This window comes from Perca flavescens, chromosome 8 (genome assembly GCF_004354835.1).
Source record: "Perca flavescens isolate YP-PL-M2 chromosome 8, PFLA_1.0, whole genome shotgun sequence".
NCBI classification, from domain to species: Eukaryota; Metazoa; Chordata; class Actinopteri; order Perciformes; family Percidae; genus Perca; species Perca flavescens.
Window position 1 is genome coordinate 36,731,478 of NC_041338.1, and position 13,830 is coordinate 36,745,307.

Below are 13,830 nucleotides of genomic sequence, written 5' to 3' on the forward strand. Positions count from 1 at the left end.
TCTTGTATTTTACAAAAATAGTTCACCGAAACGTGCTTCTGAAAACATTTTAAGCGAGAAATAGGCCATGCAGCTGCTGATTCTGTCTGTTCTTTTGAACGACAAAGGTCGGTTTATCTGATTTTCGTCAGATTTTGAGAGGCGGTGAGCCGAGCCGACCGCTTGTCATTTCCGGTAAGAGTTTTAACATAAGTGTTCCTTTTGGGACGACACTAACCATCTAAAGTGGGCACTACGGCAGGAAGTGGTCAGTGCACGTTAGCAGTATACTGACAGAGGACTGCAGGGGGTACGAGTCCCCCTAGTGGTACTTTGGAGGACTGCAGGGGGTACGTGTCCCCCTAGTGATACTTTGGAGGACTGCAGGGGGTACGTGTCCCCCTAGTGGTACTTTGGAGGACTGCAGGGGGGTGCGTGTCCCCTAGTGGTACTTTGGAGGACTGCAGGGGGTACGTGTCCCCCTAGGGGTACTTTGGAGGACTGCAGGGGGTACGTGTCCCCCTAGTGGTACTTTGGAGGACTGCAGGGGGTATGTGTCCCCCTAGGGGTACTTTGGAGGACTGCAGGGGGTACGTGTCCCCCTAGTGGTACTTTGGAGGACTGCAGGGGGTATGTGTCCCCCTAGTTGTACTTTGGAGGACTGCAGGGGATACTTGAGATTTTTAGCTAAATGTTTTTCAGTTACAAGGCTGTAGTTACTACTGTCTTAGTTTTTGTCACTTTTTAAACATTTTTGTCACTTTTGTCGCCCTAGTGTTGCCTTCCTTCTTTCTACTGTCTCTTTTTTGGAAGTTTTTGACACCATTTTCGACCTATTCTTGCCTTCCTTTTTTTTGTCTCATTTTCTCATCAGCATTTAAATGTTTTCCAGGTCCAAGGCTGTTGTTTGGTAAATCTATTGCTGACATAGCTGTATTCTTCCCCTTTTATAGAGACTTATTTCTTTCTACCAAAAATTATTTGTGCTGGTACATGGCTTAAAAAAACTGTTCAAAGGGGGAACAACCTTGAGAACCATTGTTCCAAACCATACGATAGACTATACCGGTTGTTTCTCCCTACCCTCTAATACAACTCAAAGGAGCGGTTCATAAATTAGTGCCCGTAGAAGTGGCAGGAAATAGGAACCACAACATTTTTTCCAGGATTGCTCCGGTGCCGCTAGATATTTGTCCCCTTCCTCTGTCTCTGTGTTGGCGTTCTAACCTCCGGCTGATTTCTGAGGACTATGGTTAACTGCTCCTCAGATCTCTGCAGGGTAAATCCAGACAGCTAGCTAGACTATCTGTCCAATCTCAGTTTTCTGTTGCACGACTAAAACTACTTTTGAACGTCCACATGTTCCACCAAAACAAGTTCCTTCCTGAGACTATTTAGCAGAGGCACAGTGGCTCCGTTTGGAGCTTAGTCCCGCCCCCAAAACTGCTATGTTTAGAAAAAGATGGTGGTTTGGGTAAAAATCTAACGTTACGTCACTTCCTGAAGGTTAGGGTTAGGATTAACCACGTGACGCAGAACGTAGTAAAAAAAAAACATGTACTGTCTACTCTACTCTGCCTTCACCCTTTGACTTGATGTAAAGATTTACCAAAAAAGAAAATCAAAAGTATACTTTATTATCCCAGAGTTCGGAAATTTGTTTTACACACACACAAAATAAAATTAAGAACTACATAGTCAGGTATGAACACAACTCACAGCCTTCCCCTACTTACACTTCAGCCAATCAATCAGTAGCAGGCTTGAAACACATAGGCCTAAGGCAACATTCCAACGTAATAAAAACTATTACAAACTGAAAGTTACATATAGCCACTTTAACCAAACACAACAATAATTTACATATTTCTCTTGATGCTAGAAAGGGTTGAGTAGCAGCTTGGTGATGATGTTGTTTGTGACATCAGCGCTTTGCAGGGGAGTGAGTCACCGCTTTAGCAAACTGCTCACAGTGGACCCGCCCGTCAGTTCCAACACCCGCCTCCTTCAGCAGCTCGTCCACTGACAACAGAGAGACACGGCTGTCAGTCAAAGTATGTTGACGGAAACCTTTAGGAAGAGCCATTTCAGTTATAGGGATTAAATAAATACATTTCTTGGTACGAGGAATTAATGCTACGGCCACACAGATGCTGCGTTAAAGTAATTTTACAGTAACAGAGTTCACATCATCATCCAAGTTAGAACAAAATAATTTACTGAAAGCTCTGATAACTTGGTGCGTAACAATACAGACGAGCCTTCAAACCAAACAAATGTCTTTAACTCGTTTGTCCATCATTTAAAGCCAGTATACCTAAACATATAGAGAGGCAAAGTCCCTCCCCTTCCAATGGACCACCATGGGACGTTATTTGAGAGAAAAAATCAGCCCGGTAGTTAACTACAGAGACAAATTATGTTTGGATCCCATTTGAATTGAGCTATGAATTAAACACATGATGTTTGTCAGGTTAAAAGATAATTTTCGAAATGAAGAAAGTCTCAGTTTGTCGCAAAAATGTTGAAGTATCAGACTTTGAAAATACGTTATTAGAAAGATGACACTAAAGTCTCTAAGTGACGTCTCTCTGAAGCTACGATGTCTGTGCGTTTGGTAACGGGATGTAACGTTACTTGCTCCTTCTTTAAAAGACAAAAAAAGACGCTGGATATAACACATCAGGTAAGACAACATTGCATGTGTTGGGGAACAGAGCTAAGCTAGCTAGATAGCTAGCTGGCTAGAAAAGTGACATATATTGTGCGTCTCGCAGTTCACTGAGTGGTTTCACACAAAACTTAGTTGTACTACGACAAACTGAGACTTTCTTCACTTGCAAAATTATCTTTTCTTGTCGCACCTGCACATGACACAAATCACGTCACACTCCAGCAAGGACACAGCAGACATACAGTATGTAGCCTAGTACAAAGATGTCCGTGGCAGAGACTCAAAGAGAACTTGAGCGAAATGTCCCAACCAAGCACCGGTAATTTTCTTGTCCAGTTTGGTTATCTATTATTATCCGTTATCTTCACCAGTTCTAATATCTTACATCCGTTGCCCTCCCAGATTCCTGCAGCTAAGCTTGGATGGACATTTACATTCCAATAAAGGCTATTGATAACATGCCTCTGAAGTTTGACTCTTTGCACCATTACAATACTTATAGGCAACTAGTCATCATATCTTCCGCTCCATGTAACACATGTTAATGCTCAGTAGTACACATATATGGTCTTTAACGTATTTGCATTGTGCTAAAATGCATTCATTTTCAAAGGGCATGAATGTGGCAGAAACAGGTGCATCCCAAATTGACATTATTGTCATTATGGCCTTTAGAAAAAATACTTTTTGTGGATGTGGGGTAGTGCAGTATAGGCCCCTGTGGGGCGGGCTAAGCTTTTGTCCTTAATGGCATTTTTTCCCCCATTACATTACTTTTACTTTTTTAATAAAGTATAAGTAGTTTTGAAACCAGTACTTTTACACTTTTACTTGAGTAAAAAGCTTGAGTTGATACTTCAACTTCTACAGAAGTCGTTTTAAACCCTAGTATCTGTACTTCTACTTGAGAAATGAATGTAAATACTTTTGAGACCTCTGCTGAAAACACATTTTTCTTTTTGTTAAATGGAAAAACTGGACATTTTATGAAGCAAACATACAGCAAAGACCTCTGGTACTTTGTTGCACCTCTCTGTGTAAGTGTAAATTATACTTTGATCATTGTTAATGATTTGTGAAGTTTGGTGACCTGGTGTAATCCCAGCGTTGCTCCACACTTCCACCTGAGCAAAGGTCTAATCAGACAGAACAAGTGACAACACCTGTGTTGGCAGAGAGGCCTTTCAGGAGGGAAAGTGGTTTTCTTCTTTGTTTTTCAGAGCAACAATCTGCTTTGTTCTGTTTTTATTTCAACATACATAGGCACTCCACAAAAAGGAAGCAGAATTATGATCAAAAAGTCATAAAATAATTGACTCCAGGCACTCAAGGTTGGTTACAACAAGTGATAAAAGGCCTTTAATAATAATAAAAAATGGGGCGTAAAACGCATGTCGGCTTGAGCCTTCCTCAGGATCATTATTGGTCATAATTCTTCCTTTTTCTGAATTGTATTCCCTTCCATGAGCACCGGTGGTTAAAAGGATACCAGAAGCGTTCCTGCAATTTCTTTATTTTACACACAGACTAGAAAACTTATTATAAAGAGCAATATTGGTATTTTTCAACCTGGACGCTGTTTCCCTTGTTTTTTGTGACTAATGGGTTATATTGGTTCAGTTTTGAGCGAGAGCCCTGCAGCCAAAAGCTGCAAACCGGGCTGCAATGTAACAGTATGTGGATGTGAATATATATATATATATATATATATATATATATATATATATATATATATATATATATATAAAAACCTGTTCTCACTCCCAACTCATCCAATACTAATGCTTGGTCAATGTCTCTTAGTGTCAGATACTGATGCAAAAATCACCCTTTAACGTCTGTATAGACTTAGTCAACATTCTTGGGAACGCCCACTAAAACATAATTTCCGTTTATGCCATGGGGGAAAACTATGGTGCTAAAACAGTCTCATGAGTATTTGCAGCTTGTAAAACAAAATGTAGAAATGAATGCAGAGCAATTTGTATCCACAGATGCGTATCTGTTTCCGTGCGTCTAATTTGTAACTTGTATTTCATCATTTGTTAAATGAACTGAATGAATCTCCTTCTAGTTGTTTAAAAAAAATCCTGACCTTTTTTTACCACCATTTTTTCAAGAGGGACTCATTTCAAAAATGTATGTCCCAATCAGTCACACAAATACATGTGAAAATAGGGTCCAGGAATCACAGAATCTTTCTTTTAAGACATTAAGACTTTTCTGTTGAGATTTTCTGTGTTTTTGTGCAAGCGTCTAGCTCCTATTTAACAGTGAGACTAACATTATCCCATTTACTGTTGCGGTTATCTTTATTTCCACTCCTTTTCAATATTATCTACAGTAATGAAAATCCCTCAATTGGAAGCTTCATTGTTTTCACACCAGACTTTGATGCAAAGCCTCTTAAATTGTGTGGATGTCCAAAGGGCTTCACATAAGAGGATTAAAATGAAGGAACAGAAGGAAACAAGCAATGCTTAAAAAGGGTAAAACCTGACAGAAAATATAAGTATGTGACATTATTCTAACAAGCAACATCTGTAATTTTACTTTCACTTAAGTATGTTTTGTTTGAAGAATTGAACTTTGCTACATTTTAAATCACATCCGTTACGGAGTAGAAATCAATAGATTAAAAGCTCTCTAACGTACAGTAGCTTTGGCTAGTATCAAAACTAAAACTACTTTTGAACGTACACATGTTCCACAAAAACAAGTTCCTTCCCGAGGCTATTTAGCAGAGGCACCGTGGCTCCATCCGTTAGCGCCACCCAAGAAGATTGTGATTGGTTTAAAGAAATGCCAATAAATAAGTCTTGCATTGCCAGACCTTCCTCCGCAGCGCTGTGCGAGACTAGGTGTGTAAAAACCAACCATGTGTTATTATTTGTAAGAATCCGCCGATGGCTTCTTACCCTCTCGATGAGTCAGCTTCTCTCCCAGCCCGGTGAGTTTGGCCCGCAGCTCGGAGGCGAGGATGAATCCTTTCTGCTCTTTGTCAGCCATCCTCATAGCCTCCAGGATCTCGTCCTGCGGCGCCTCCTGCTGGAGCTGCCGGTGCATGATGCTCAGGAAGATAGAGAAGTCCAGCTCTCCGCCCCAATCTGCAGGAACATCAACATCTTAATGTTACTGGACCGGCCCAATCATTTATAATGTCACCGTGTTACCGGATCTTCTGCTACGTTTCCCCCCTCTCATTCCCCCTGCTCTGGCGTTTCCCCCTCTCATTCCCCCTGCTCTGGTGTTTCCCCCTCTCATTCCATAAAAACTGAACGCTGCTACCCCCTGTTTAGTTCTGACTCTGGGGACAACAAGTAGACCTGTTCCAGACGACCTGAGAGTTCTGGGTGGTTCATAGTGCAATAGCAGATCAGAAATATATTTTGGCCCTAAACCGTTTAGTGATTTATAAACCAGCAGAAGTACTTTGAAATAAATTCTTTGAGGCACTGGAAGCCAGTGTAAAGACTTAAGAACCGGAGTGATGTGAGCCACTTTCTTGGTCTCAGTGAGGACTCGAGCAGCAGCGTTCTGAATCAGCTGCAGCTGTCGGAGTGATCTTTTAGGGAGATTTGTATAGACACTGGGATTATTTGAATAGAATACACGTTACAGTAGTTATGTCTACTGAAGATGAAAGCATGGACAAGTTTTTCCAAATCCTGCTGAGACATAAATCCTTTAATCCTTGATATTTTCTTAAGGTGATAATAGGCTGACTTTGTAATTGTCGTCATGTGGATGTTGAAATTCAGGTCTGAGTCCATGACTACACCAAGATTTCTGGCTTTGTCTGTTGTTTTGACAGTGTCGTATGAAGCTGAGCGCTGACTTTCAAAAAATGTAGCCTCAGTTAGTGGAGAGAATGAAAATGAAATAAGTTGTTCAAACAGCGAAGCAGTAAAACAGTATGTAAAGAGCAGCTGGTGACACTTTGAACATGTTAAATGAACTGGAAACTGAGCTGTTAATTACAGCTGCTACGTACACAATTTCGGATTCCACAAAGATAACCCAAGAGAAAGTCAAATATCAGCGACCTTTATACAAACAGACGGATTAAGAACACAATAAAAATGCATTGCTGCTGTCGAGGGAAATCTTGATTAACTAATCAGGAAACCTCCAGGTGACACACTGTATTTTCTGAAGGCCTATAAAATATATTTGTCTTTGACTATACATATACACGATAATATAGTTCATTGACGTTTAACATTCCTGTGATTTCTGGCTGCAAACTACATTTTCTTCAATGCATTACGTAAGTTTAAAGTTGGAAGTTTAACTAGAGGTTTGAGGTTAGTGCTAATATAACGTGACATGCTAATTTTAGTATTTATCTGACTATTTTTTTAAACAGTTATAAAGCTCAAGGCTCACAACCAATGGAAAGACCCAGGTGAATCAATGAGTAGAAAAAGGATTGTAAAGACTAGATTCATAATGTAGAAATATATATACATAAGTACACACTACAGTGACATCTGGGGATGTTGTAAAAAACTTTTACTGTGCACAGGCTGTACTAATGATTCATTTGTACATACAGCTATGAGAGTCCCAGACAGTAAGTCAAACAATGTTAAAAGAAACACGTTGGTTTGGGTTTGCAAATGAGATTTGTTGAAGATAAGTGAAATATAAAAAATCCCCCAGCCTTATCCTTTAACATGGACCCATTTAGAGGACTGTGCCATTCTTGGCAAAATGTTATCCCACAGTGACAACAGATGAAGACAGCGTGTACAGAGACGCGAATGATGACAAAGGTGATTAAAGATGATGATGGCTGAGAGCTGAAATATGATCAGAGAGGAGCCGTGATCAGATGACATGAAATACTGCAGCAGAGCAGCGCTGTGCTCACAGCGTGCGTCACGCGTGATTTGCATTTGCTTTATTTGTAATCCTGTCCGACAAGAATCATTAGCTTCAGTTCATGTAATCACCCTGCGAGGTGATGACACCCGCTGTAATGCCGAGACGTGGACGACATTTTAATGCAGCGCTTTGCTTTCGCAGAATGACCACCTGCCTTCACTTCGCTGTGTTCAAATATATTCAAACTGAAAACAGATACTAGCTTCATAAACACACGATTGTCAGTACAACCTAAGGTCTTCATCAAATTTGACTAAATAAACATAAAAAACACATTGATCCAAAAGATTTCTAAACGTAGAAACATGAACAAGATATTTCTCAACACTCCAGAAGTTATTTGAAGTCTGTACTTTTTTTTGTTGTTGTTGAGATATGCTCATTTAATGAGCAGAGAGGAAAGGGGTTTTGGAAGTTTTATCTGAAATAGAATGATGTCACTCGGTATGCGTAAGACAGAAGCCTTTTAGCTCTCTGCTGCAAAAAGAATGTTCCAGCTGTTATGGTTTTTATTGTAGATTTGTACAGAATTATGTAAAGAACAACCTCCCGCGGAGGTCCAACCCTCGTGTTATCCTTGGGTCATATTTGATCACTTGATTTTATATCAGAAATATAGGTTTCTTTCAACCAAATTTCCCTAAAAATAGCATGCAACACTAAAAATAAACAGGGCAAAATGGATTTGGACACGCCCTAAACGCACCTGCGCCAGGCGCTTCACGCCGTGCGCTTCGATCGTTAAAATAGGGCCCTGAAGCTTTAAGGGTTAAACTGTGGGATGGACAAAGAGTGGGTCCTAAAACACTGGGATTTAAAGCGGGGAAGCAGAGTTCGTTTCCCAGAAGAAGTTGAGGAGAAAACACAGGACTTTTACACAGGAAATGGGTGTTTGTTTCCAGGGGAGTAGAAACCCAAAACACAATCTTTTGTCTAATCTAAACTGTTGTCACCGCATGATGCTCACTTTTTGTCGGCTAAACTCAACTGCAACGGCCTCTGAAAGTCCCCTCACGGTAACCCTTTTCTCGGCTATATTTCACTGTACCTGTACTTTTGTTGTGTTGTCTATTTGTACTTGTCTGTTGTTTTGGCTGCTGGACACTTCCAATGTAGAAGAAAGAAGAGGAAACAAAAACTCATCTTGTTTTAAAGCTATGCCAAGGTAATTTCCAAAGAGACTGTAACGCCTCCCTCACAGAGCTCCGCTGAGAGTTGGACAGTCCCCAGACCGACAAGATCAAATCTGGGTGGGGAAAAGTGAAAGAGCAGCGCTTGTCCCTCCTCTCATTATCAACACTGTGGTGCCCTTGAGCAAGGCCCTTAACCTTTGTGTTGTCCTCTGTCTGTTTTGCCTGTTCTTAAAGCATTAAGACTACATGATCACCCAATTCTGCATTACATCTTCTTAGCCAACTTCATTCCAAATAATTACCACTAGTTTAGCACTTATTTATGGAATTAATAGTCAATAAACCTCATTCATATCAAATAATACCTAATTCGATTAAAACGAACTGAAATTATGAATTAGTTTGACTAATAGTTAAGATCAGAGAAACCTATGATGAAATATAATCACAGCCTGTTTTGTGTATGGAATCATCCAAGTTATTTTTGGGCAATTTGGTTGAAAGAAACCCATATTTTTGACATAGAAACTTTGAAAAAGATTTGACCCAAGGACAACATGGGGGTTAACCCCAACCGCTCCAGTGGAGCTGCTCAGTGGCCAGCAGGTCAGACTGTGGTTGTACTGGGCAGCTTCCAGAATGTGTGCTTCCTTTCAGTGAACCTTCCCTGAATAAATAAAGGTTAAGAAAAAAAAACAGGAGAGCTGCAATGTCATTTCCTGAATGAAAGTGAAACTTAGTCTGAGCACAGCAGAGCTGCAGTCGAGACAAGTCTCTCTGTTTCTCTCTGAGGAAACACCCAACTGAGCAGCAGAATCTCTCCTAACACTGGTGAGTACAGGGAGACCGAATGCACTCACTAAATACAGTATTTAGTCAAAGTTAAAACCAGAATCCACCCGAGCCGATAAAGTAGGTCTGCTAAAAGCTAACTAGCCCAGCTTAGCTTCCCTTTGAGTTGTCCAAACAGAGTGCAGTGTCTGACTCAATCTTGTATTGCTTATAAAAGCAGATCAATTACATTTTATAACTTAAAAAATACTCTCAGCCCCCACTGTCTGCTGTCTGCCTTTGTAAGTAGGGGTGTAGTACTATTAGTTTAGTTAGTTAGTAAGTATGACTCACGTGCAAGTTCAGGCTCGTTTCAAAGGTTATGTAACCACTTTTTTTGTAAAATCCTTTTTGTTTAACATGAAACAGCCCTGAAATCTCCATTGCCAAACTCACCAAATAAACAGCTATCCAGCTTGGCTTGGATTATGAATGAGTTAAAAGGAGGAGGAGCGGTGTTATGCATAATTTTGTAGACCAGACACCAGACAGATGTTTTTGTATTTGATTACATCTTCCCAGCTCAGCAGTTTATGGTTATTTAGGATAACACAGTGATGCGAACTGTTAAGGCCTTTTTATAGTTGTGCGTCGAATTGGCGTCTACGTCGGACCCTACGGCGTAGCCTGACGTGCACCTCTCGAAAAATGTAACTACACGTCGCGGCGACGCACGTAGCTCGGCCGTGGCTTGGTAGCGTTGCATTTCAGCCGACTCATTTCCTGGTTCTCCTTCTCCATAAACAACATGAAATCAAGGAGCGGGTTAAGTTCTCCTGCTACATATTTCCCACCGTGGTCAGAAAGAACAGAGGAAACACTTTGTTTCTCTCACTATGACTCTAGGGTCCCTACTCGCTCCGCGCTCCGAAGGTAATCGCCGGCACTCTCTCACTTCTCTCTACCCAACCGGTCTCACCCCAGGTCGTTATATAGTCACGTTATTGTAATCTATTAAGTCGTGGACAGGTTACGTAAATGCCGTTTTTTTCGTGTATATGCAACGACTTTTGAACGTGTACAGGTCACGCTTTTCGAACCTACGCCGGCCAAAACAACAGGACGGGCCGCCACTCGCGACCCGCGCAGGGGCACACAACAACGGGGAAAGTGTGTTTAGGGTGTGTCCAAATCCACTTTTGCTAGTTGCTAGTTTGCTAGCGCATGGTTCTAAAGGGTTGTCCTTAGTGTCTTCATTATCAGAGGTGTGTTTTGGGCGTAACATGCAATCAACCAATCAGAGATCATCTCCCATTCAGGCGTGATTGGACCTTGGTGCATTGCTATTATGAGGGAGGATTTATACCGAATATATTTATTTGTAATCTTCTGCATGTGTGTGTGCTGCTGTGCGTCCCTGTGTGTGTAACAAGCATAGTGTGTGCGTGCACTGTGCACGAGCCTACAGGAGCATTTGACTAATGCTCTGTTAAAATAACAATGAAATGCTGCGTTATTAACTTTAGTCCAGGTTTTTGGTGGTCAATGGGGCGATCACTTCCCGCTGCCTCAAGATAGAAATACTCCCAGAATGCTCCTGAACACACCTCCCTGTAAGACCAGCACACCCAGAATGCACCTGAACACACCTCCCTGTAAGACCAGCACGCCCAGAATGCTCCTGAACACACCTCCCTGTAAGACCAGCACGCCCAGAATGCACCTGAACACACCTCCCTGTAAGACCAGCACGCCCAGAATGCACCTGAACACACCTCCCTGTAAGACCAGCACGCCCAGAATGCACCTGAACACACCTCCCTGTAAGACCAGCACACCCATGGGCCAAAGATGGGCGCAGGTGCATTTGTTATTTAAACCACGTGGGCGCTGGACGGGAAACTGACAACTGCGTCTGTCTTAAACTAGCAAAGACACTTGCGTTGGGTTTTGCACCACTAACATATTGCATAACCCCAATAACCTACTTATTGCGCAATGACATGCACAACCCAGCCAGCCTACATATTAGTGTTGATAAGCTTAATGGACATACCACGCCCAAGTTCAAATGTGATATCAATCGAAATAATTACGTGTTTGAACATGGCAGCAACATTTTGAGAGTTTTTGTGGATCCTAAAGTGCCCAAATGTGTCCCTAAAATTAAAATGTAACCACAAAATCCAAGATGGCTGACTTCCTATTAGGCTAAAAGAAAACATTTTAAACATCATATATGTTTCTAAAGATGAGAACAATGTTCCCACCAACTTTTGTGACCATCAAAAGAACATGTGTGCCAATATTTGTGAGTTTTCCAGCATCCAAAGCTCATAAATGAGATTGTGCAGCAGAAAAATAATAATAGTTTCAAAAACCAAACCACTTTCAATGCTTTAATTAATTAAAAAGATGTATAATAACACTTTTGTCTTTTGCACTTTTTATCCTCAGAGTGCCAACATGTCTGCTCCCAGCAGTCTGCTGACTGAAGATCAGTTTCTGTGCTCCATCTGTCTGGATGTGTTCACTGATCCAGTCAGCACACCATGTGGACACAACTTCTGTAAAACCTGCATCACTAAACACTGGAATACTAATGTTCCTTGTCAGTGTCCCAACTGTAAAGAGATTTTTAACGTAAAACCTGAGCTGCAGGTCAATACTTTAATCTCTGAGATGGCTGCTCAGTTCAGACAGTCTGGATGTTCTTCCTGCTGTGTCTGATGTGTGTCTTCATGTCCTGGATGGTTTCAGACCAAAAGAAACATCTTGTTGGTCCTCAGAAGGAAGAATATGAAGCAAAGAAAGCTGAGCTGTGGAAGACAGGGGCTGAAATTATGCAGATGATACAGAAGAGACGACTGAAGATTCAGGAGATCAAACACTCGGTGGAGCTCAGTGATGAAGATGCTGACAGAGAGATAGCAGAAGGTGTTCAGATCTTCACTGCTCTGAAGGAGTCTGTTGAGAGAAGCCAGTCCGAGCTCATCGAGATGATCCTAGAGAAACAGAGAACGACAAAGCAACCAGCTGAAGGCTTCATCTCAGAGCTGGAACAGGAAATCTCTGAGCTGCAGAAGAGAAGCACTGAGGTGGAGCAGCTCTTACAGTCTGAAGACCAGCAACACCTCCTCCAGAGCTTCACCTCCCTGAATGCTGTTCCACCCACCAAGGACTGGACAGAAGTCAACATCCATCCGCCTTCATATGAGGGGTTTGTGAGGAGAGCTGTGACTCAGCTGGAGGAGATGCTCAGTGAACAGATGAAGAAACTGGTTCGGGTCGAGCTAAGGAGGGTCCAGCAGTCTGCAGTGGATGTGACTCTTGATCCTGATACAGCACATCGTAAACTCATCCTGTCTAATGATGGAAAACAAGTACATGATAGTGATGTGAGGAAGAATCTCCCAGACAATCCAAAGAGATTCCAGAGATTCCAGAATCTCCCAGACAATCCAACGAGGTTCAGGTTAAAGGGAAGACTGCGTGGACTTTAGGAGTGGCCAGAGAGTCGATCAACAGGAAGGGACAAACTCTACCAACTCCTCAGGATGGTTACTGGACGATATGGTTGAGGAATGAGTACTACGCTCTTGCTGGCCCTGCAGTCCTTCTCTCTCTGAAGTCTCAGCCTCAGAAGGTGGGGGTGTTTGTGGATTATGAGGAGGGTCTGGTCTCTTTTTATGATGTTGATGCTGCAGCTCTTATCTACTCCTTTACTGGCTGCTCCTTCACTGAGAAACTCTACCCATTCTTCAGTCCCGAACCTAACTATGGTGGTAAAAACTCTGCCCCTCTGATCATCTCTCCTGTCAGCCACTGAGTAGAACCATTTGATTTTCTAGATTCACTTTCATTTAATGTAATGAATGTGTATTTACTGGTGATGTTCGATGTACTGAGGCTTTTTACTCAGGGGGAGTGTGCATTATATTGGTATATGCTGCATGGTATCATGCAATATTCTTTGGTGTGTATGTTTTGAGTATATGGATCTGTGTGTTATTGAATGTCAACTGTAGTTTGTTTAAACATGTATCCTTATATGTGGTGTGTAAAGAGAATGTGTGCTGTCACCTGTGTTATCTCGAATGCCCAAGACAAATTTCTCCAACGGGAGACACAATGATAAGAATCTGTTAAAATAACATAAACCTATGTGTTTTTTCTGCAAATATTTTTCAAATTTGCTTCTTTCTACAACACACTAATTTGAAGCGACAGACAGGACTCCTTGCACTATATTTATATTTAAATCTTAAATCTCAGACCATACTGATATTGCACTATTCCGTCCCTCTCTTCAATTGTTATTGTATATTTTTCATAAATTTCTAAATGATATTGTATTGTTATTCTGTATACTTAACAGTATTT

The 13,830-nt window shown here is 41.5% G+C and overlaps 1 protein-coding gene across 4 annotated transcripts in view; it reads right to left on the bottom strand.

The window, feature by feature from the left end:
* Window positions 1-1,595: 1,595 nt before the first annotated feature.
* calml4b (calmodulin-like 4b) overlaps window positions 1,596-13,830 on the bottom strand; it is a 40,910-nt gene continuing 28,675 nt past the window's right edge. For 3 of the 4 annotated variants that reach the window (XM_028586335.1, XM_028586337.1, XM_028586336.1), the window contains 2 exons: window positions 5,572-5,760; window positions 1,596-2,001 (listed from right to left, as the gene is read on the bottom strand). In XM_028586335.1, coding sequence (XP_028442136.1) covers window positions 1,904-2,001; window positions 5,572-5,760 — 287 coding nt within the window. In that variant the 3' untranslated portion in view covers window positions 1,596-1,903. Of the gene's footprint in view, window positions 2,002-5,571; window positions 5,761-8,591; window positions 8,669-13,830 lie in introns of those variants that run through there. The other variant, XM_028586338.1, reaches the window with a different exon arrangement.